General features: G+C 37.9%; 1 protein-coding gene and 1 non-coding gene across 6 annotated transcripts in view; one reads left to right on the forward strand and one right to left on the reverse strand.

Moving 5' to 3' along the window:
• Positions 1-24,962, reverse strand: part of SSX2IP (SSX family member 2 interacting protein) — a 43,546-nt gene that overhangs the window by 14,606 nt on the left and 3,978 nt on the right. For all 5 annotated transcript variants that reach the window (XM_040470805.1, XM_040470806.1, XM_040470802.1 and 2 more), the window contains exons 2-7: positions 8,073-8,204; positions 7,001-7,170; positions 6,320-6,532; positions 3,936-4,046; positions 1,892-2,027; positions 3-78 (exon numbers count right to left, since the gene is read on the reverse strand). In XM_040470805.1, the coding sequence (XP_040326739.1) occupies positions 3-78; positions 1,892-2,027; positions 3,936-4,046; positions 6,320-6,532; positions 7,001-7,170; positions 8,073-8,115 (749 nt within the window). In that variant the 5' untranslated portion in view covers positions 8,116-8,204. The remainder of the gene's footprint in view (positions 1-2; positions 79-1,891; positions 2,028-3,935; positions 4,047-6,319; positions 6,533-7,000; positions 7,171-8,072; positions 8,205-24,962) is intronic.
• Positions 9,050-9,156, forward strand: LOC121027969 (U6 spliceosomal RNA). The gene has a single exon (XR_005789029.1). It is a non-coding gene; the product is annotated as a U6 spliceosomal RNA (small nuclear RNA).

A 24,962-nucleotide genomic window follows, 5' to 3' on the forward strand; every position in this document is an offset into this window, starting at 1 on the left:
ACCTGGCCTCAGTTTTACCCGTCCTCCAGGAGCCTCTTTTTCCATCAGCTCTCCCCACATAATTTAAAACTTCCATAGCTACAAACGTGAACATGCAAAACAAAACCAATTCTTAACATACATATGTTTAAGTGTATAAAACCCTAACACACTACACACATACTGGAGACCTAAGTCAACCTGGTGCAGATCAGGATTTGGGCTCAGAAAGTCCAGGATTTCAAGTTCCAGTTCTCCATTACTGATAAACACTGAGATCTTGACAAGTTATTTACCTGCTAAGCCTGTTTCTTCATCAATACAGTGGGAATAATGAAAATATATACCAAAGAGTTGTTGTGAAGAGTAAAAGATGTTGTTAAAACACTTAAAGTACTTGATAAATATATTATCATTGTTAATTTTATCTTCGGGGTTGGCAAACTATGGCCTGCAGGCCAGATGCCTGATTTTTGAAATAAAGTTTTATTACAACACAGCCACACCGTTTGTTTATATACTCTTACACCACAAGTGCAGGGATGAATAGCTGTGACAAAAGGCCACAGACTCCACAAACTTGAACACATTTACTATTAGAATCTTTATAGAATAAGTCTGCCAAGCCCTGCGTTGTCATCATCATCAAAGAAGCCAAAGCCCCTGACAGTATTAATTTCTCTTCTATCCTAGGGGGAGACGGAAGCAGTTGGCATAAGAAGGAAAGAAGATGACAATAAGTTACTGTAGTTTTAGCTTGATAAAATCATTATGAAAATACCACTTCCAGGTAGGTTTGGACTAGGAGACAGCCAGATTCCCACCAAATAAGAGCTCTGTTACCAGAGTTAAATCTTCAATAAACTTCTCTAATTAGTACACTTCATACTTCCGGCATTTCATCTTGCTCTTTATTTAATTCACGGATGAACATGAGGTTAACCAGTGAAGTTTAAGTTTGATTACCTAAAGATTTCCCACCTTGTCTTAATAGCTTACCCCACTTTCGATTTTCAGTAATGCTTAAAATAAGATAGCTGAATAACTGAGTCAATAGTGAGCTGCCTGCTGACAGCGGACATGGCCCACCATGTGACAGCTTGGGACATCTGCTCATCAGCTGTCGTGTCAGCAAGTCCAACTGAGCTCCGTTTCCGAAACCACGGTTTAGGGTATTACTGTAGCGTGCAGGTTAGAGGACAACCTGCAGCCCACGTGGGAACCACTCTTCGATAAATCAATGCACACATTTCCTGTTCTGCATCTCACCAGGCCAGTAAAACCTTGCGTGTAGCTCGACTTTTGTGTGCATGGTTCTACTTTGTAATCTATGTCATGTACCTGAAATTATGCTTGGATGACGTAAGCTGTAAATTAACTTTCGTAAGAGTAACACTACAAAGAAAAAAAAAAAAAAAACGTAGGCACAAACAAAAGCATAATGTCCACAGTCTCTTCTTTAGACCAGCTGCTTCAAAAATGCACAGCTACATTTAAAGGAAATGACATAGATGATTTGATGTGAAGAATAATCTTGCGAAGTTATTTCTAAAATCATATACTTTTTTTGATACTCAGAAACTCATCTTGCCTTTTCATATTATCAGTTCTTTGCTATAGAAGATTAGAATATCCTCTGGCTTAGTTTTTTCCCTATGGAACCACAACTGCCATATTAAAAAAATATGTAATTCTTATATGCAACTAAGGAAGCAAAGCAAAATTATTTACTTTTCACTAACGAGTTGTCTCAATTTCTAGTTTATGTGGATATATACCGTCTAGAGACATTTTATGCATAAAGCATAAAAATAACACTTCATGGGTTGTTGTGCTCCATCTATTCACATTTCTTTCTTAGCATATTAGCTTATGCATTTACTTTGCTCTATCTCAGCCAGTTGTTTCTTACCTATTTTTTTATCCTTCTTGTTCATAACAAGTTGATGCAGACGCTCCTTTAATTTATTATATTCACGTTCTTTTCTCTTCATGTCATGATTATATTGAGTAGCTCTACTTGCAATGATATTTTGTAATTTTTGTACCTGAAAAAAGCATTTTCCATCAAATGAGTCCCTTTATGATTGACAATCCCCCAGTTAAAATTTATAAATTCAAAAGAGAATAGAAGTCCTAGCATTCACCTCCTCATAAAATAGTTTACTCTAGGATTATTCTTTCTTCTCAATAACCACTGGAAATCACTTTGAAAAGTATCATTAAGTGAACCACAAAGTTTTTATTGTTTAATTCTGAAACTTCCAGAACTCCTAACTTTCGAAATTATCTTTTTCTACCCTTTTTACTCTACATTTAGAGTCTGATCATTTAGAAGCCAGAAACTCTTACAGAAGTATTAAAGTGATCAGAGCTTCATCTGAAACAAGAATCAATTGATCATTTGTAGTGACTTCCTTACATTACTTACTTGAACCACTTTATTCCCTATAAATCTGTGACAAATTAGCCATAGCACATCACAGCATGTAAACAGGTTTATTTTTTTGTTTTGTTTTTAAACAGGTTCATTTATCTGATCACAAACAGTTCTCAAATTAGAGTAAGCCCAAATAGCAGACAGAATCCAGTTCAAATATTTGCTGAGTACCCACGATATGCCATGCCCTACTGTTCAATGTTTAGATCTACTATGGTTTCTCAGCCAACCCTTGATAGAAAGCATGTTCTATTCTATAATAACATTTTTAATCTCCGGTGAAGATGATCACGTTTAACTCAATCCTTATTAAAGACTAACTACATTCAAACCACTTAAGTGTAATCAGCACATCAAGTCAACATTTTTCTGGGAAATAACTCAAGATAAACTCAAATAAACTCAAATCTTGCAGTTTAACTAAGATATTTCATTATCCACTAACGGACTATATTACCAGTCAAATATGATAAAATCTGTCTAAATCACTATAAGGTCATTAAAGAAATACGCTCCCTTAGAAGTCCTTAATTATAGTTTAAAAAAATATACACAACACTGAAAATATTGTATTTTTACAGTTATCAAGTGGTCAGGGATCAAAAACTGCAGAGCAGTAAGAACATAATGGTTTCTTCATATGTAAATTAAAAAATAACTTCAAATGCATGAACTCTATAGATCTAAATACTAAGTAACCACTATAGCAGAAGTGAGATTATAATTATGGTATCATTAGCAATCAGAAATAAGATTTTTAAATGTGAATTCCTTTTTTTTTTAAAACCAATAACTCTTGGGGCGCCGGGGTGGCAAAGTCGGTTAGGCGTCCGACTTCAGCTCAGGTCACGACCTCGTGGATCTCGCGGTCCGTGAGTTCGAGCCCCGCGTCGGGCTCTGGGCTGATGGCTCAGAGCCTGGAGCCTGCTTCCAATTCTGTGTCTCCCTCTCTCTCTACCCCTCCCTCGTTCATGCTCTGTCTCTCTCTGTCTCAAAAATAAATAAAAAAAAAACGTTAAAAAAAAATTAAAAAAACAAAAAAACAACAACTCTTGTGTCCATTTAGTCAAGTAACTGCTTGACTGTATGAATAATGGATTTAAGATAAAGAAGAGGGATGCCAGATATTAAACAGAGATATAGCAGAGAATAAAAGATCTGCATTGAAAGCACCCCTGCCCCTCGGAAAAAATATCAATGCATTTGAGTCCAGGCAGACATTACAGGACACTGGCTGTCACAAGCTATGGACCACTACACTAAACCAAATGAATCCTCTTGGAGCAGGGATGACACAGAGAGTTCCTGACCTCAGTTAAATATGCTGCAGTGGTGTAGAAAGAGGTCCACCATACCAATTTGACAAAGGAAGAATTAATGATTCTTGTTTTTGTTTTTTTTTGTTTTGTTTTTGTTTTTTAATGATTCTTGTTTTAAGGTAGCCATTATGGTCACCTCAAATCAAAGAAGAAAAAAAAAATTACTCAAACTTTGTCTTCAATAACTGACAACTCACTTCATCTTTTTCATTTTTCAGTAGCTGATGCAAATTCCGGTTCTTGCACTGTAACTGTCTGTCTCTTTCCTGAAGCCCAATCATTTCTCTCCTGGAGGTTTCCAGTTGTTCCTAAAACATCCACATGCAATCCTGATTAAAATTAACACAGGACTCAGAGCAAATGAATTTTTAGAAGAACAGTATAAACAATGTACACATACTAGGGTTCGTTAGCTAAAACTGCAGTTCAATGGCACACAAAATGTTTAGTTAAAACAATTATTCTCAAACAATACTATAAAGTTATAAATTTATTTAAATTCCAAAATGTTGTATGTATCTGACAAAAGAGTTTCAAAGCGGATCCCTTGAAAGGCTCTTCACTTATTCAAGTGATGCTGCCACTGGACACTTTTAAAATTTCCTTTTAGTACTTTGTAACATGGCTACAGCACACTCTTTGAGAAAGAACCAAAGTGATTTGGAGCTAAGTCTAAAGAAGATGGGTGACCAAGCAAGCAGCAACCCTTCAGGTCAAAAAAAGTGAGGCTCAGCACAATACTAGTTCTCCCTTGCAAGTGGGAACCTCTGAAGATTTTCTCCAGAGAGGAACGGCAGCATTGCTGGAATCAGTATGGGATAAGATGCTCACTTTGAATTCATTCCACACATTCCATGAGGAAATGTGCCAAGTTCTGCATGAGACCATTGGAATATTTTTAAAAGCCTCTTATCCTTATAAAATAGAAAACCCACTCAACTTATGGCATAAGTGACCATAAATGACAACTTGCACAATCTCTTTAACAATGGATCTCAAGATGATTTAGGAATTTATAAAATTTAGGAATACAACTTGGATAACTAAGGCTGTCAGAATTTTTGGCACCTTCTTCTCTGGAGTGCTGAAAGCTTCCTATCATGCCAGACCATTTGGAATGGCTGAACTTAAAGGCACTGGGCCAGTTGACATGTCCCACATATGTCAAATCAGATTCACTCTGAGTAATTATCAGTGCTTTACCTGAACTCACTATCATCCCTGCAAATCTGTACACCCCCCTGCTATATCACTTAATTCAGTAAATCATACCATCATCCTCTGTAAAGTTGACAGAGACCTGGCTGGTATCTTAATTCATGACTCTCTTTACTCCCCAAATTCAATTTTTCATAGAATTCTACCCATTTTACCTCCTAAGTTTGCTTAATATCTCCCTTTTACCATCTCCACTGGCAAAACCTTTCTGGCCTTAGCAGCTGCTAAGGCCTGCTAACAGCTGTCCTTTCCACCATGCCTTCTAGGCTCCCTACTTCCACCCCAAACACAAATCTACACTTCTCCCGTAATTTCTCCACCCTACTGCCAGACTGGTATCTCTACATGATGCCCACGATGCCTTCTCTTGCTTACGTTCCTTGGTGCCTCCAGGTTTCTGCACAATGCACTCACATCATCTGACGCCTGGGTCCCAGCCTCACCTATCCGTCTTTATCATAATCATATAGTTCAGCTCCTACAGGGCTACTATCTGTTTCTTAAAAGTAAAATCCTCTCTCATACCTCTATGCTTTAAACAGGTTGCACCCTCTGCCTAGAATGTCTTTTCCAAACATTAGCAAATTTCTACTTATTCCTCAAACCTGAGATCAGTGTTAAGTCTCTGTGAAGCCTCCTTTTACCTCCAAGAACAATTAATGACGCAAATAATCTTAGTTCAATGTATCGCCTTCCACTGGACTACAATCTCCTTGAGAGCAGGGACTGGGGTTCACTCCTCTGTAAACCCATTGACCCTAGCACACAAAATACTCAATAAATTCTCCTCAACAAATTGAATGAATCATATACTAGGAGAGATCAGCAACTTTTGCCACTGAACACATTTCTGTCCACAGAGAAATACCGATTTTGGCCCAGGTCAAACCCTGAATTAGAAGACTTCCTGGAAAACACTCTATACTCTGGGCTGTCCTAATAAGCGACCACTCCTTAGGGGAAAGGGTAAACAGCCCCCGGTTATCAATATCATTGCACGATTATTCACTGTCTACTTAAAAAACACTCAGCCAAGGTTATCCAGATATAAAAAGTTTTAATGCAGAATTACTGCCTTCTTAGGCTTACAACTCTGAGTCACTCTAATTCATAAGACCTTCCATAGGCCTCTCTGATTAAAATTAAAGTACTATCCACAACTCACAGCCTTTTTATAACCTGGAGGGTATACCAACTACCCCCTCCAGCCCACCACAGCTCCCCTGTCAAAATAATCTCTAGCCTGTAGGCACCGTAGGATGTACAGAGACCTAAAAATATTAAAGAAAAAACAATGTTATCATTTGGCTTAGCTTATGAGACATCTGCCTTATTGAAATACAGGTTGACATGCAATTTCTACCTTAAGTTTTGCATAGCAGTTCTGCAGATGGTCCATATCACTTCCCAGTTTCAGATTCTGTGTTTCTACATTTTCCTGAGCTAGAAGGTTCTTCCGCTGAAGTACAAGTAGCTCATTCATACAATTTAAAACAGCAACTATATTTAATTCTCTCTTTGTGTCTTTACCTTTGGATTCTTCATATAATGAAGGAAAACCGAAAGTAGTCAATTCCTGGTAGGAGAAAATGTTTTCCTCAAAGTTGGTTATCAGACAACTAAGTATAGAAACAAAAGACAGAAATATTTTCTGAGAAATCATAAAAACTACCCCGAGTTAAGAAAACTGTAAATATCCCAAAGGACAAAGAACAGAGAGAACTGGGCTCTTTTAGCCTCTGCTCTGCAATTGCCTGTATCCTGGAGCAAGGCACTCAGGTTTCTGCATCAGTAAAGTAAGGGAGAGACTCCAAGTGGAAGAGCCCCTAGGGTGATGTGCAGGCCAACCTGCTCCTGACAAAAACATTTACCATGTATCCAGACTAGATGATCACGGTGGTTCTCTGCATTTCTAGTGTGTTTAAGTCCCAGGCCGATACATAACAACATACATGTGCTTAACAAGTGTTTTTCTCATAACTTCGATATGTTCTATTATATAACATGATTTATGCTATTCTTCTCACAAAACATTTTTTTTTACCTGATCAAGATATGAAACACTTTGTTCAATATTCTCCTCTGTGCAGAAGGCACTGAAAAAACTGTGCACATTTTTTGATAAAGGTATTGAAGAACATAGCACTTGCTGTGAGTATAAACTTGATGGAGACATCTTTGTTTCTGAGGTATATTGACAGATATTTTTGCTTTCTGAAAGAATAAAAGGTATTTACTTAAACAATTTATAAAACACATGCAAAGAAAACTATCTCCGTTACCAAAGATGTTGAATTATATAAATATTTTTAAAAATTTTCAAATTCAGACAAAGCTGGTTTTTGTAAGAAAACTACACAAAATTGACCCTTGAACACTGCACTGACTTCCAACACAGCTGAAAAATCTGTATATAACTTCTGATTCACCAAAATTTAACTACTAATAGCCTACTGTTGACCAGAAGCCTTATGAATAACATAAGCAGTTAACACATATTTTGTATGTTACGTGTATTATATACTGTATTCTTCCAAAAAAGGAAACTAGAGGAAAAAAAGTGTTATTTAAAAAATCATAAGAGAAAATAAATATGCAGCATGGTACATTTATCAAAAAAAATTCTTGTATAAGTGGACCCACAAAGCTCAAATCCATGTTATTCAAGTCAACTGTACTTTTTTTTCAAAAAGATACAACTATCAAGTGCCCTTTGGAGGCATGTTAAGATACAATAGATTCTTAGTTTATACTATTTCAGATTTATAAAAATAACAGAAAAAAACCACCTATGTCAAAGTTTATATATTAAAGGAATAAATCAAAGTGTACTGAAGTAGCCAATAAACTCATTTCAAATGCATAAACGTTTCTCGCAAAAATAGTAACAATCAAACTCATCATCCGTCAAAGGCATTTAACCCCACTTAAGTATGGCACAATTCTTAGCTTTCCCAGATAATTTTTCTCAAAATAAAAATTTAGATATTTTACAATTATTTATGTCTCTCTCTAGTCACATCTTCAATATCTGTGGTAAATCATTTTACAGTTTCATTTAAAAATCCACCTTTACAATTACTGATTTAGTTTATACTTATTTTAGACTCAGGTACCTGAAGACAGATCTGGATCTGTAACAGTCATCCACTCTCCCATAGCAATCACCAGAGCCAGGATACCTGAGGAACCAGTTCAGCAGTGAAACATTCAGTCCAGCTGCTGTCACTCTTCTATGTAGGCATCTCCTTAAAAAGCAAATCAGAAAATAACAGCATTTAACCAAAAATAAAAGCAAATATAAAATCAATGTGTAAAAAGAAGGATTTTACATTATTTACTCCTGCACTCCCATGGTAGAGCAGAATGATAATCTGTGTCCATGTATGCACGTGTGTGTATGTGTGTTTAAGAATCAGGAGTAAAGAGGGATGCCTGAGTGGCTCAGTTGGTTATGCATCCAACTTTGGCTCAGGTTATGATTGCACGGTTCATGAGTTCGATCCCCGCGTCGAGCTCTGTGCTGACAGCTCAGAGCCTGGAGCTTGCTTCGGATTCTGTGTCTCCCTCTCTCTCTCTGCCCTTCCCCAATTCACACACTGTCTGCCTCTCTCTCAAAACTAAATAAACATAAAAAAAATTTTTTTTAATTAAAAAAAAGAATCAGGAATAAAGAGTTCTAGTAAAGTATTCATATTTTTTCATATACGTAGTACACAGTACATGATTTGACTCAGAATATAAATCTAGGTACAGCATTGTTGTACTAATAGATATTTCTATATTATATTCTCTAAGATAAAGTACAAAGCATTTATACAGATAAGAGAAAGAAAAACTTCTTAGATAGCATTCTCCTTTTTTGTTTTTACTAACTATATTAGCAAAAAAAAAAAAAAAAATTTAATTGCAATTCCCAATGGTGGCACAGATGTAGAAAAAAGCATACTCCCATACACTGCTCGCCACAAAGATCACATCAATTTATACAACTACCAGCGATTTGGCAATATGTACCAAATCTTAAAAATGAAAACACATTTTGACCTAGAAAAATTACTTGTAAAGTTTTACCCTGATAAAATAATGATTTATGCTCATTTCAACAGCACATACACAAAAATTGGAACAATACAGAGAAGATTAGCATGGCCCCTGTGCAAGGATGACACACAAATTTGTGAAACATTCCATATTTTTTATGTGGAATTTAAGAAACAAAACAGATTAACATGAGGGGAGAAAAAAGAGAGAGAGGCATAATAGGAAAAAAAGACTCTTAACTACAGAGGACAAAATGAGGGCGATGGAGGGAGGTGGGTGGGGGGATGGGCTAGATGGGTAATGGACATTAAGAAGGGCACTTCTGATGAGCACTGAGCATTGTATTTAAGTGATAATCACTGGATTCTACACCTGAAACCAATATTACACTCTACGTTAACTAACTGGAATTAAAATAAAAACCTGAAAGTAAAAGAAAAAAGATTTGTACAAGGATTCATCTACAAGTTGTTCTTGACATCAGAAATAGCTTGTATGTTCCACAGGAGACTGGTTAAATAAATGACACATTTATACAACAGAACACCTTTAAACACAACCATGTGGAGTTAGGGTGGTTAAAAAATACATGAGAGGCCAGAAATATGTATGAATGAAGTGGACTAATTATAAGAACCTTTCATATAACAGTTTCAGCCTACCATCATTTCCACTTTTTTATAAAGAAAAATGGAAGAAATAAATACTTCTACACCGTAAAAAAATTCAAATGAAATTTTGTGAAATCTCCTAATGTTAGAAGCTAATTAGAAAATTATGCAAGTACCCTGTGGAAGGGGCAGTGGCTTGGAAGGAGGATGTGAAAGAGCCTTTTCCACAGTGATCCGAGATGGCTGCACAAGTATACACATTAGTACAATCCTTCAAGTTGTACACTAAAGATCTGTGCACTTAACTGGATGTAAGTTACACTCCAAACAACATTTTTTAATAAGCCAAATAAAAGGCCGGATCTGGATTATGAAACAAAGAATTCACAGCCCGTTCTGAATATTTAAGATTATGGAAATATTCATAATGTAATACTGAAATGAGAGGAAATTTTTCATTCATTCAATATATTTTTAATTGTGCTACTGTGTGCCAGGCACCCTCTTCTAGGCACAGGGGAAGCCCTGCTCTCAAGTTTACATTCTGGGGGAGGGGGGGAGGGGTAGAAATAGATAACGAGACAATAAATTAACCTAACACAGAGTGATAAGAACTATAAAGAAAGCTAGGCACAGTAACGTGAGAGTCCTGGAGTGGGGGTATCTAGATTCATCAAGGAAGGCTGCATCGAAATGTTGACATTTAAACTGAGACGTAAATGATACCCAGTCAGCCACAAGATGTTCCAGCCCAGGTAGAAGAAACGAACTTGGTAAGAATGAAAACCATAAAGAAGGCCAGTATCTCTGAAGTACACAAGGACAGATGGTAGGAAGGTAGATTTTCTCAAAGTAGCAGTGCAAAGCCATGGAAGGCATTTAGGCAGTAAATCAACAGGATCTTCTCTAGGCTTTGAAAAAGATCACCTCAGCTACTCTACCCCCTGAATATATTGCAGGTGGGCAATAATGGAGGCTGGAAGATATGAGGCTACTGCATGAGTTCAGGCAAGAAGACACTTTTTTTTTTTTTAATTTTTTTTTTTCAACGTTTATTTATTTTTGGGACAGAGAGAGACAGAGCATGAACGGGGGAGGGGCAGAGAGAGAGGGAGACACAGAATCGGAAACAGGCTCCAGGCTCTGAGCCATCAGCCCAGAGCCCGACGCAGGGCTCGAACTCACAGACCGCGAGATCGTGACCTGGCTGAAGTCGGATGCTTAACCGACTGCGCCACCCAGGCGCCCCAAGAAGACACTTTTACATTACAGCTTGAACAGAAATAGACACAGGTAGATAAATTAGCGATGTGTTTTGGAGATAGAATCTTCAGGACTTGGAAGATGGGATTAAAAATACACAGAAGAGGGGCGCCTGGGTGGCGCAGTCGGTTAAACGTCCGACTTCAGCCAGGTCACGATCTCGCGGTCCGGGAGTTCGAGCCCCGCGTCGGGCTCTGGGCTGATGGCTCAGAGCCTGGAGCCTGTTTCTGATTCTGTGTCTCTCTCTCTCTCTGCCCCTCCCCCGTTCATGCTCTGTCTCTCTCTGTCCCAAAAATAAATAAACGTTGAAAAAAAAAAAAAATAAAAAAAAAAAATAAAAATACACAGAAGAGAAATCAAGGATGATTTCTAGGTCATAACAGCAGCCTATAATACATACTAATGCAAATTATGTGCTGTATTACATGTTACAATGTCACACACATACAGGTGGTTACCCAATCCGGCACCAATTTTTGCTATTTTTCTACTCATGTGCCTTAGCAAGAGCACCTTGAACTATTTTGCACTTCCCTCTGTCCTTAAATGGGTGCCTTCAGGAACAGGATAAGCAGGATAAAGGTCTGCACCAAGAAAGACAATGATTTCACTTTTTGCTTTCAGAGCTAGCAGCCATAAACAAAACAGGATCTAAGGGACAATAAACCCGTCTATACCAGCCCAGCTCTGCTTTGGTTAAGTTACTTAACCTCTCCAAGCCCTACTTTCCTCACTGGTAAAATGACATAATAATGGCTTACTTCATGATTTTCCCTGAGGATTAAGTGAGCTCAAGCACATAAAGTACTTAGCACACGACTCGGCATATGGGACACACATAATTACTATGAGTTGTCATCATCACCATCACCATCATCATCATCTGGACACAGATCTGGACTGCTTGAGATAAATGACAGGAGATTCCATAATCTATATAACAAAAGGCACTGTTGCTCTTAATGATAAAAGTTGAACACAAATCCTGAGAAAATGTGGAGGCAGATATTCTCATAAAAACACAAATTTTCAGTGGGTTAATTCTTTGTAATCATTACATAGAGGGGAGGCATCATATCAGAAGAAAATAGGCACTTTCCCAAGCCCTTCTTGTTTTTGTTTTGTTTTTGTTTTTTTAAATAAGACACAATACTGCCTTAAGTACCTTTTGTCTTCATACATAACAGAAAGATCAAACACCAAAATGTCTGCTATACATCCATTCTTTAAAATTGTAATTTAAGTCAGTTATTCTTCTTCTGTGAATGTAGCTCTGTCCACTGTCTACAGGTTTAGACAGTGAATTTGTTAATTAAAATAACAAAAACAATAAGAAACAACCAACTGTGAAATATTCAGGTCTAGTTAAATGTTCACAATGAAAACCAAAACTCCACTTTGAAGCTCTACCAAAAAAAGAACTTAACCAACAGTATCTGACTTCACACAATCTAAAAGTTTCTAAGTATCCTCTTCTGTTCAATGATGCACCAAATTATACGCCAGAATGCTTGTAATAAAAGAAGTTGCCCAACCAGACTATTAATCAATATACATCCCCAAACCAAGAGACTAAGTTAAGCAAGTTATTTCTAGCTCAACCACAGCTAAATTTCAGTAAGGATACCAACTATTTTTTATAAAGATATTATAATAAATTAGTATTAACTTCAAAAGATAAAGAAAAAAGCTAACAGGAATATATCTGCTCTGCATAAACCTAACACCATCACAAGTATTTCAACTTTGAAAGCTTCAAAAGCAGCCAAGAAGGACCCCATTAAAGCCAAGTGCTGAAACACACAATGAAAAGTTCCACATAATAGATAAATCAAGTCATAGCAAATCATTACACAGTGAACCATGAGCACCCATGACAAGTCACATAAGAACAAACTTGGTTATACTAGCATTGTTATTATAGATTCACTATAGAAGGAGAAAAGGAAAAGGTCTATTAGTAAATCATTTCAGATTCAAGTAAATTGCAACCCCCATTTCTCTCCATATACCACTGGTTAGGGAAGCTGTCTGGATTCCAAGACAGATGAAATTCATGAATGAATTTTATGAGCAAATCTTGAAGACTGAAGAATTTAACCATCCTGTAAAAGTCCTTTCATTCATCTAAAATTGTTGAGGAATAACCCTGAAATAAATTAAAGAAAGAAAACATCTATAAAGTAATCCATAAAAATTCTTTCTCCTATCCTCTACATCAGAGAGTTTTATTCCCTCCTCGTGGGTAACATATATATAGACATCTAAAAAACTTTCTTGATTCCAAGTATTTCTCAATGTACATTCCAGTAAGTCAGTCTACATAACAAATAATCTTACTAATTTCAGCAAAACTGCAGTAATTTCTGTAAAAATGTTACCTTACTCTTTTCTGAAGAACTACTTTGGCTTCCTTAATATGTTGCCAAAGTACCAATGCCATATTTCGAGTATAAATAAGCAAGGGTACTCTAGTCTTTCCTGGGTAAAATTATTATGCAGAACTTAAGAATTGTCTAGTGGCATTTTCTAGGTTAGAATCCTAACAGAAAATTGGGAAATGGTAAGACATCTGAAATTAACTGTACCCTTTATGAAAAACGAAGACTTTAGTAAGTTTCATAAGTTTATCATTCTTCATGTCAAAGCATTTTCTTTCATATATATTTATCTATATTACAGACAGAAAACTTGGCTCAGAGAGGCCAACAGGATTGCCTGAGGCCACATTTCTGGTTGGTTGTGAAGCCTGGACACAAATCTGTCTTCAAAACTGCTCTTTTCACTCTGTCACCAGGTAACCTTTCCACACTGTTCACGCAAACCTCTATATATAGAAAAACAAGAGTTAAATTAAAAGTAGAATAGAATAAAAAAGATTTCCATCAAATTTCTTAAAGAGAATGAATCCCACAGTTCACCTGAAATCATTCTACTCAGCATACAGTCCTTAAAAGAACATATCTACTACCTAAATTGAGGCATATGCGTAAACTTTTCTGCTATGCCATAAACAACAGCTTTTTTCCTCATTTAGAAATACTTTGCTTTCAAAAGGTTTAAAAACAATTCTCAGAAATGAATTCAGTTCTATAGAAAGTTTAACGAGGGTGGAATCACTCATCTTACCATTTTGTATTCTAGAGTAAATATTAAGACAACATCAAAACCAAAAGTTTGTAGATGTTTAGCAAAAACATTTGTAGTTCAGGTTAATTACACCCATTGTCTTTTGTTGTTGTTTTGTTTCCATCAGAAAAGTTCCTTGGCTGGTTATTGCTCTTCCTTTTATACAAAAGACTCTGGGGGTCTCAATATACAATAATCACTTGTAAAATTTGGGAGTAGGCAACCTCTAAGATAACTCCCAGTTACCCCTGCTTCCTGGTGTGCACACCTTTGGGTGCCCTTGCTCCTTGAATGTGGGCTGGATTCAGTGGCTAGCTTCTAACAAAGAGAATACACCAAGAGGTGACAAGATTTCTCTTCCATATTTGGGTTATAAAAAGGCTGTGGCTTCTGTATAGGATCATTTACCACCCACTGCCTCTTGGATCCCTCTTTCTGTCATATTGTGAGCAGAGGCCAATGTGGCAAGGAGCTGATGTCTCGATGTCTCCAGCCAATAGCCAGTGAAGACCTGAAGCCTGCCTAGACTCACAGCAATGAGGTTAGAAGTAGATCCTCCCCCAGTCAAACCTTGATGACTGCCGCCTTGGTCAACATCTTCACAGCAGCCTAGCGAGGGATCCTGAGCCAGAGGCACCCAAATTCCTGATGGACAGAGATTGGGAAATAAATGTCTGTCGTTTTAAGCTGTGAAGTTCTGGAGTCATTTGTTATGCTGCAATAGACGACTAATGCAAGTAAAAAAAAATATGTATACATTTTGCGTCTCTCCCATAATTTACATGTCTCTAGCTGAAACATAACTAAAGTGACATCATATACGCCAAGTGCAACAATCACCTTTATGACAATATCATCCAGTAGTGCAATTCATCTGTCCATATTATTATAGGCAGATGCCTCCGACGACTAGTTTATGAACGTCTACAGGAAGTTACGAACTTTCCTATAGGGTTGGGATCTTTGTATCAAACAGTGCCTGAAACAAAGCAGGTGCTCAATAAATGTTTATAAAATGAACTGCATCCCACATTCGGCCCACTCACTTCCAACCTGTGTGCTCCACCTGGGCTTTCGTCTCTCACCTAACCCCAAACTAACGCTTCTTCAAAGCCCAGAACAACCACCATCATCCCCTCCGCACAGCTCACGAAACTCTATTCTTGAGGTCCTCTGTATACTTGCTAATTTGTGTCATCATTCCTAGCTAGACTCTCACGTACTACAATTTTTACATTCCTGTATTCCCTCCACTAATCTTGACAGAACAATACTCAATAACTGATGATAAATTAACATGTTCATTCTGGGAAGCAAAGGAAAACAGCAATGGAAAAGATGCAAAAGATGTGAGTCCTTCAGAGAAAAGTATTACTCTCTTCATCCCCCAAATCTCTAATACAACTACCAACTGAAAAAGAGCTCAGCAGAAACGTAAGTAGTATCTTGATTACAAGATTTCCTTCACACAGTACAATATTTTAAGTGTTCTTTTCAAGTTCACTTGAAATTCAAGCTTGAGAAGGTGCAATTGCCTACCTAATCGGAATTCTAAAACTTCAATCAAGTGTCAGAAAATAATAGCTTTTCATTACAGGAATGTAGTAACACTCACTATACCATCTAGGCTTCTAAATATTGCACAGGATTTGTCACAAACAGCTAATTAAAGTCTTCGCTAATATCTCACAAAGTTAGAGTCACCAAATTGTCAGGTTAAGAAAATTGTTAAAACTATGTCTTTATGTATTCGTCCTATCTTACAAATTCACTCATAAAAATTAAAAATTCAGTTATCAGCATATTTTAAATAGATGTTATTACTCTCAAAAAGCAAATGTTATTACTTTAAAAACTAATACTACTATCTATATTTTTGCTCCAAAGAAGACTACAGATTTAAATTCCATTATAAATACTTCTACTACCTTACACAAAAGCACTGAGGTTTGCATATCAGTGTAGAAACACACCAAATTCAACTTAGAAAATCTATCTTTTACAAATTTAAAATCTAAAGTAACTCATCTGAGTGGCACAGTTTAAAAGTATAGAAATTTTCCACAGAAACAAATTCCTCATAACTTAAGTTTGAATAGATACTTAGATGGCTGAAACTCCAAACGTGGCATTCCCTTAACCATCCCTTCTGTTGAGTCTGTGGCTACGAGGAGGCCTGAGGGTTCGGGAGTACAGTGCCAACAGGGAAAGCCTCACAGGCCTGAGCCAGACAGACTAGGATCACATCCTGACCAAGTCTCTCCAGCTGGTTTCCTCACCTGGAAAACGGGGTAGCACTCTCTTTTTGGAGGGTGGTTGTGGGTATTTAATGACATAATAGGTGAAGAACCAAGCACAGCATAGCTAGTAGTTAAGGAACTGATTTAACAAACATGTGCCAGAGGCTGTTCTAAATGTTTTACGTATGATGTCAATTCTCACAACAATCCTATATCATTTCCTTTTTACAGATAAGGAAATTAAGGCACAGAAAGGCTACCCACCCCCTCCCTAGACTCCAGAGCCCATTCTCTTAACCAACACATGCTGCTGCTTTAGTGGATGAAAGGCTCAGGAAGCAATACTCCTACCAATTATTAAAGGCCACCACTCATTAATCCAGATCTCCAACTGGGCAAAGACTGCACAAAGTAGTGTGAAGACACAAATTATGGTCAAATATTTCATGTATATCCTTTTGGGTTGAGGGATACAATCTTGGTGAAGCTCCAAGCCAGAATCTGCCATTAGAAAGCCACCCTCTTGGGGCGCGTGGGTGGCGCAGTCGGTTAAGCGTCCGACTTCAGCCAGGTCACGATCTTGCGGTCCGGGAGTTCGAGCCCCGCGTCGGGCTCTGGGCTGATGGCTCAGAGCCTGGAGCCTGTTTCCGATTCTGTGTCTCCCTCTCTCTCTGCCCCTCCCTCGTTCATGCTCTGTCTCTCTCTGTCCCAAAAATAAATAAACGTTGAAAAAAAAAATTAAAAAAAAAAAAAAAGAGAAAGCCACCCTCTTAGTAGCTTCGGAAGCAGGGAACCACATGCTATATTTTAAACTTCTTATATACACCCTTGAACCAACTGTTGCTGCAGTATGAGTAACAGTATGGTATAATGGTTAAGAGCACAGGATCCAAAGCCAGACCACCGGGTTTCAAACCCCGGTTCCACCACCCACAAACTAAGTGGCCCTGGACAGAAATCTCTGAACTTCATTTTCCTCATTTGCAAAAGGAGAGTATAGTCTTTAGTCTCAAAAGATTATTAGATGGGTAAATATATTTAGTTTTAAAAATTATTTAATAGCCTTATTAAAAGTTTATGCATGTGCAGGGCTTCACATAAGGTCTTGGTTACATGGTAAGTGCCCAGTAAGTACTCAATAAACGTTAGCTATCATTACTTTACTAACTTGAAAAGATTTTATGATATTTTGTTAATAATAAAAAAAAAGTCGCAGAACAATTATCTAACATGACCTTATTTGGTCTTTAAAAAACTCCCAAAACTATGAGTATATACAGATAGATATAAATTCTTCTCTATAAAGATAGAAATTTGTTATAACAGAAAAAAACTAGAAAACAAGAACAACCTGTGAGTAGAAAAGGGAGGGGGAAGAGCCAGACTTTATCCCTTTCATTTACACACAGATCTTATGCGTAATCGTTAGTTTTTTGTCTTCCAAGTTTTCTGTAAGTGAATGTGTTTTCCTTACAATGATGAAAAAAAATCCACGTTTTTAAAAGGCAATTACAATGATAAACATCTGCAGTATCTTAACAAACAAAAGCAAGCAGCCCTGTTGGGCAAAAACCGGTGAGAAATTATACAAGAGTCCTACAGCTACTCAGATAATCAATTATGTAAGGGAAACAGAACTTTAGCAGTGGTCAGTAGTTTGTAGTTAAAAAAAATTTTTTTTTTCAACGTTTATTTATTTTTGGGACAGAGAGAGACAGAGCATGAACGGGGGAGGGGCAGAGAGGAAGGGAGACACAGAATCGGAAACAGGCTCCGGGCTCTGAGCCATCAGCCCAGAGCCTGACGCGGGGCTCGAACTCACGGACCGCGAGATCGTGACCTGGCTGAAGTCGGACACTCAACCGACTGTGCCACCCAGGCGCCCCGAGTAGTTTGTAGTTTTAGATGGCGATCTATCAGTCTGTAAAAATTTGCAATCTGTAAAAGGCTTCTATTACTACATATCCCATCATACAAATGAGCAAGCATACCATAATGACAACAAACTGGAGACAATCTAAACGTCCGTCAATAAGCAGTTAAATGCCAATACAGATAGTTTAGCCAAAAGATGGGCTACTTTGGGATTATTCAAGAAGATCTGCATGTACAGCATGAAAAAAAACCCAGTATGGATAATATCAATAGTATGATCACCATGTTTCATTAAATCAAACTATATAAATACTACCTAACTTTAGGAGAAAGGTCTAGAAAAGTTACAAACTGTTACTAACATGATAATCCTGTGGGATGAGATGGCTGGGTGTAGGGAGGGGTGGACCCTACCTCCATTCACTTCTTTAATAGGACATTTTGATATAGCTGGAGTGTTTTAGAAGCATGGATTATTTTGTAGTATCTTTAAAAGCAGTGGGCTCATGCACAATTAATGAGATAATGTATGAGGAAGTAATCCCACCTCAATCCCAGATGGTAGCATCCCTACCCTTTAGTGGAAATATCAACTTAGACAAATGAGAAGCTCTCTCCACCAATCAATTACATTTCTAGCACCTATCCCACCTATTCACACGTACAAGTGAGCAACGGTGACGCAGTCTTCACAATGATGCCCTGCTTTGTTGGAGTATATCCATGGGGATCTAGCCCATCAGGGAAGACCATCCCCCACTGCACTGCTGTGAAGAGTAAAGACAGAGTACTGGCACACCTAGCAAAAGGGACTATCCCTCTGGCTCAGTTATAATCTCAATTTGGTAGGAGAAAGAGGGGAAATAGATTGACAGGGATTTATAACTATGAAGATTCTTTTCAAAAAAGAATGCTCTTACTCTATTGATCTTCTATGACTCAGCAATAAGATGTACTTCCTTGCGTCAGGAGAGCAGTTTATTAAGTTACATAAGGTATGTACTTAAAGATATTCCCCATCACCTGATACTTCATTATACACTGACTTGCACTGCTTATGTTTTTATCTGTTCTGGTCATGGCTCCCCAATCGAATTGTTAGTTTGTTTCAGGACAGTGTCACTTCAGGAAGCTGCACAGGATATTGAAACAGCACTAGACCAGGTGTCAGGGGCTAATGTTCTTGGGGCCACTTCTGTCATTCACTGAGCAACCTTGACCTAGTCATCATTTCTCTGGTTTTCAGTATCCACATCTGCAAAATGAGGAGGCTGAACTAGGTGACCTTTAAAGAATTTTGAGTCTATTAACTATGTTTTTTTACATTTCTCATGGGACCTAATATGGAGTTGAGTACAGCTATTCATATCAAAATTTCCTCTTTATAAAAATGTGCACACATGGTCTTCACAACCGTATGTTTAGCAAAAGAGCTTCTACCTAATTCTAACAAGATTAACTTTTTTTTTTTAGGTTTATCTATTTATTTGAGAGAGAGAAAAAAGAGCGGAAGGGGAAGAGAGAGAGAATCCCAAGCAAACTTCAAACTGTCAATGCAGAGCCTGATGTGGGGCTTGAACTCACAAACTGTGAGATCATGACCTGAGACGATACCAAGAGTCAGACAACCCACTGAGCCACCAGGTGCCCCTAACAACAATAACAATTTATTAAGGATAAACCATTAACTAGGAAAAATTTAAAGCATTTTAATATAATAACTCATTCAATCTCACAACAGCCCAAATAGTTATCTTCCCCCACCCCATTACAGATGACAAAACCGAGACCCAGAGGGTTTTCTTGCCCAAGGTCACACAGCTAGAGTGTGACAAAGCCAACATTCAAACCCAAGCAGTCCAACACATTAACTATTACACCTTACTGTCTTTATTGTAAGAGAGGAGGGAAAACACAGTATATGAGCTGCTTTTCAAACTGAACACAAACATAAATACTCACTTTTCTGCCAAGTCACCTTGAGACTACATTACAATAAGATAGCAATTATTCCAACTGAGCAACTGGGATGTGAAGTATATAAGCACAGACAAAACATTCCATGTTATAGCAATTAAAAAAATTTTTTTTAATTTTTTTTAATGTTTATTTATTTTTGAGACAGAGAGAGAGAGAGAGAGAGAGAGAGAGAGCGAGCATGAACAGGGAAGGGTCAGAGAAAGAGGGAGACAGAATCCGAAACAGGCTCCAGGCTCTGAGCTGTCAGCACAGAGCCCGATGCAGGGCTCGAACCCACAGACCGCGAGATCATGACCTGAGCCGAAGTCGGATGCTTAACTGACTGAGCCACCCAGGCGCCCCAAAAAATTTTGTTTTTAATCTAGTGAATATAGACCCCAAATTGCCAAGCTTTCCTGGAACTGCCATTCCCTTCTGTTTGTGTTTCCAGGTCACTTTGCATTAACTTTTTTTTTTTTATATTTACCTTTGAGAAAGAGAGACAGAGCATGAGTGAGCAGGGAAGGGGCAGAGAGAGAGGGAGAGAAGTAGGCTCCAGGCTCTGAGCTGTCAGCACAGAGTCAGATGCAAGGCTCCAATCCTCGAACTGAAGTTGGATGCTTAACCAACTGAGCCACCCAGGTGCCCCCACTTTGCATTAACTTTTACAACACAGATCTCACTATAATGAAACTTGTCTCCCACTACCTAAACTGACCTACTGGTCAAGAGGCCTGGCATTGTACTGTTTGTACTCTGCTTTGCTATGATGTATCATAAATGAGCCATGGTAGGATCCAGTAAAACATTTGCTGAATAAATGTCAATTAAGTTCAATGACATATTAGTGTGAGGTATGCTACTTTAGTATGACGACACACAAGAACCCACATTTAAGCCATAGTGCATCTCAGAATGGCTTTCAATTCAATCTTGATTGGTGCCAGCTCATAGAAGCAGCAAGGTGATCTAGTGTACGAATCAGGAGCATGATAATTTAGGGGTGCCTGGGTGGCTCAGTCAGTTAAGCGTCTGACTTCGGCTCAGGTCATGATCTCACAGTCCATGAGTTGAAGCCTCGCGTCGGGCTCTGTGCTGATATCTCAGAGCCTGGAGCCTGCTTCGGATTCTGTGTCTCCCTCTCTCTCTGCCCCTCCCCGGCTCATGCTCTCGGTCTCAAAAATAAATAAAACATTAAAAAAAAAAATTAAAAAAAAAAAGAGCATGATAATTTAGAGACAGTATACCAATTTCAAATTCTTCCAGCATACATGTAGGAAAGCAACAATCATATTCTTACAAGAGGATTGTTAAGAACAAAAGAGAAGCACTGTTTTAAAATTTATCTTACTTTGTAAGGTTGAAAGTGAGCTAAGAAGTCCAAATAAAAAAGTTCCCACTTATCGGTATTTTATTCCTAAAATAATTACGGTAACAACACATAGTAAAGGCAATGGAAACAGCAACAACAAAAAACCCACCATAATTCATGAATTTGTAATAGTGTAATCATGTATAATAGCTTTCTCAATGATTCAGCCCAAATTCAGTCATTGGTTATAGTTCTCAAATTGTGGTCTCAGGATGGGCATCAGTAGCATCAGTAGCAAGTAGAACTTGCTAAAAATGCAAATTCTCAAGTCCCATTCCAGGTCTAAAGATTCAGAAACTCTGGGAGTGGGACACAGAAAATCAGTGTTTTAACAGAAACTCCACAGGATTCTGATGCATCAAGTCTGAGAACGTGGCTTATACTCTACAGAATGTGTTTCAGTGTAAGTTAGTATTCTATTTATGCACTTAGAATATGGAATACCAAAAAGGAATTCTTACCTACGGGTGCTACAGAATGGATTTCGAGAATAATGTAAAAGTGTTCCAGAGTACTACATGAGGGTTGAAAATAACAGTCCTAGAGAACCTGGCTAAGGCTCAACAAACCTTGGAAGGTAGGGAGAACCTTTGAAAACCAAAGTTTGGCAGCTGAAATTCATATATCCCATTCATATACTCTACAACCTAGCAAGTCCCCTTATAGGTATAAATCCAAGAGAAACTTGTGCATCTCTGTGCAAAGGGGCATGAACATAAATAGTGACATTCTTTATATGAGCCAAGTAGCACAAGAGCATAACCCTGGGGCAACCCAAACACCCAAGAGCAACAGAATGAAAAAAAAAAGTGGGGCATATATGCAAAACAGAGTATTAGGCAGCAATCAGAAAATCCCAGAGACACACAACATAGAGGAGTCTCAGCAATACCACGTGGACGAATTTTGCATTATAGTAAGTGAAAAAAAAGGCTCAGAAGACAGGGCACGTAACATAGTTGTTAATTGTGTATGTGTTTGGAAAACCCGTAGATGCCATAAAACTGTATTTTAAAAGACACCAAGGGAATGATGAATATAAGATTCAGTAAACGGTTGCCTCAGGTGAGACAGGTAGGGAAAAGGGCTGGAAGGGCCTATATGGTTATACAGAGGTTATTGTCAAGGCACTACTGTTATGTTAGATGGTGCCTATCATTAAAACTAAATAGACTAATTATGAGAATGTGTCCTGAACCAAGAATATAACTAATTCTTTGTATCTGAAGTCCTTTAATTTTTTTTTTTTAAATATATAATGTCCCTCAAATATGTCAAACACTAAATTCTACCTGGTCTGGCTATGAGGCACCAAGAGCCCTGGGTCCTCAGCCTGACAACTCCTAAGGCAGGGATTAAGCTGTTTTGAGTCCCAGGATCTAAAGCTAGTGATTCTTCCCCCTGAAAGTATAAAAACAAGCAGTTTTGGCTATAGTTTCAAGGATCTATGAAGCCATACAGATCTACAAAGGATGCATGGACAGGGAGTGAAGAACTGGAACTCCTATGCCAGTTAATTACAAGAAACCAGTAGGAGAGAACAACTCTCAGCCGAGTGGCTCATCAGCTATGCCATCCTTACCATGGCTCTAGAAAGGAGCAGACAGAACACCATTTATAGATGGAAGAATCTGAGACAGATTAAACTAACTTGCCCAGTTACAAACCTGGGAGCAGGGATGAAAATCCAGCTATTTAATAACGTGGAAGGTAAGAATAAAAACTAGCTAAATGATTCCAAAGCCTCACAGATCCTGGCCTCCTCTTGACACTCAACACGTATCCCAAGCAAATGATATGAATTCTGCAGGCCCATCTCTTCATTATAAAATAACACAGTTGATGACGGGTTTACTTATTAATGATTTCTAAGATGTCTTCTTGCATTTTATATTCTAGATCTTTTGTATGGGGATATTTCTAAGACTTGGATACAGAATAGAAAGAATAATGTTGAAGGTGCCAAATTTTAGACAGGAAAGTACAGACAAGCAGATGACAATCTAATGGCAAAGGACTGACACACTCAAGACTGGGACCTTTACAACCTAGACTAACTCTCAGATGAAAGGCATATGCAATAGCCGGTACTCATCTCGGATTGTAAGTAGCTACTGGCCACTCATTAAAACCCTATACATGATTGTATGTAGTGCTAGGATTCCTTTAGAACAATATTCTTCTAGCAATCTCATCCCAACTCGATGTTTCCAAAACATTAAGGTTCCATTCTCGGCAGCCCTGGCACAAAAATATTAATAGCCAACTACGCAATTAATGGTCAGGGTCCAGCTGATGGGCTTAGACAGGATGATGAGGATCATGAAGGACAGATAAACACTTCGGAAGTTGGACTGACAAACGCGATGACAAGTATACAAAAGGGAGGCATTTATTCTCATGCGAAAATCTGTCTTTGGTGCTAGACAGGTAACAGTGTCACTTAAAGAGAACAGAGGAAGAAGATTAATAAAATCAGGTGTAGTTAAGTATGTGATAATGACCTCAGTGTAGAACTTACCGGGTTTAGAGATGCCCTCATGAGACATTCAAATGGGGATAAACTCTAGGGCCTGGAGATCAAAAGACATCAGGGCAGATTTAGGAGTCGTCAGCACATATGTGGTACAGAAAAAGAGAGGCAGCAGAAAGAACTCTAAAGAACATTAACATGTAGCAGGTGAGTGAACGGAACCTGGATATATACTGGGGGAGATAAATACTGGGGTAGGGGGTGGACTCTAGGAAAGTTAAGGGAAAAGAAATTTTTAAAGAAGAGGGGGTAATGAACAGCAGCAAAGGCCATGAAAGGGCAAGATCTGAATAAAATATGGTGGATTTGGCAATTAGTGACTTTATGACAAAGGTGAAGAAATTGGATTTCAGAAAAGTGATGAGCAAATATGAAAAGGAGACAATAAATCATTTACTCAAGGTTAGTTTCCCAGAATGTGAAAACTGAGTTCCTTACATGTGGAGACTTTATTAGATGCTCACAGATCTGCTAGCAACTCAAAAAAATAAAAACATTCTGTCCTTAAGTTAGTTCTTATTCAATTGCAGCATTTTTATATCAAATAGAAATACTAAATAATAAATGTAAGTTATTTTTCTAGGCACCATTATGGATATTAACATATTATTTAATCACAACTCCATGAAGTATGTATTATTCCTAACTTACAAATGAGATGACTAAGGACAGAGAAGATAAGGTCAAGTAATAACTTGCCCAAGGTCAAAGTAGTAGTAGAATGGTCAAAACCAAAATTCGACTCAGGAGGGTTAAGAGGGAGGGAAGGCAATATAGGAAGCAAGAATTAACAGATGAGAGCTGTAAATATTATTGGCTAACTGGCTGTAGCTTAATTTCTACTTAAGAACTTTTTTTTTTGAGATGGGGATGGGGGGGAGAGGGAGAGGGGCGTAGTGGGGGTGGGTTGGCAGTGAGATGACTAAGGACAGAGAAGATATTTTTTTTTTTTTTTTTTTTTTTTTTTTTTTTTTTTTTTT

The sequence above is a fragment of the Herpailurus yagouaroundi genome, unplaced genomic scaffold (assembly GCF_014898765.1).
Source record: "Herpailurus yagouaroundi ecotype Mexico unplaced genomic scaffold, PumYag 77, whole genome shotgun sequence".
NCBI lineage: Eukaryota > Metazoa > Chordata > Mammalia > Carnivora > Felidae > Herpailurus > Herpailurus yagouaroundi.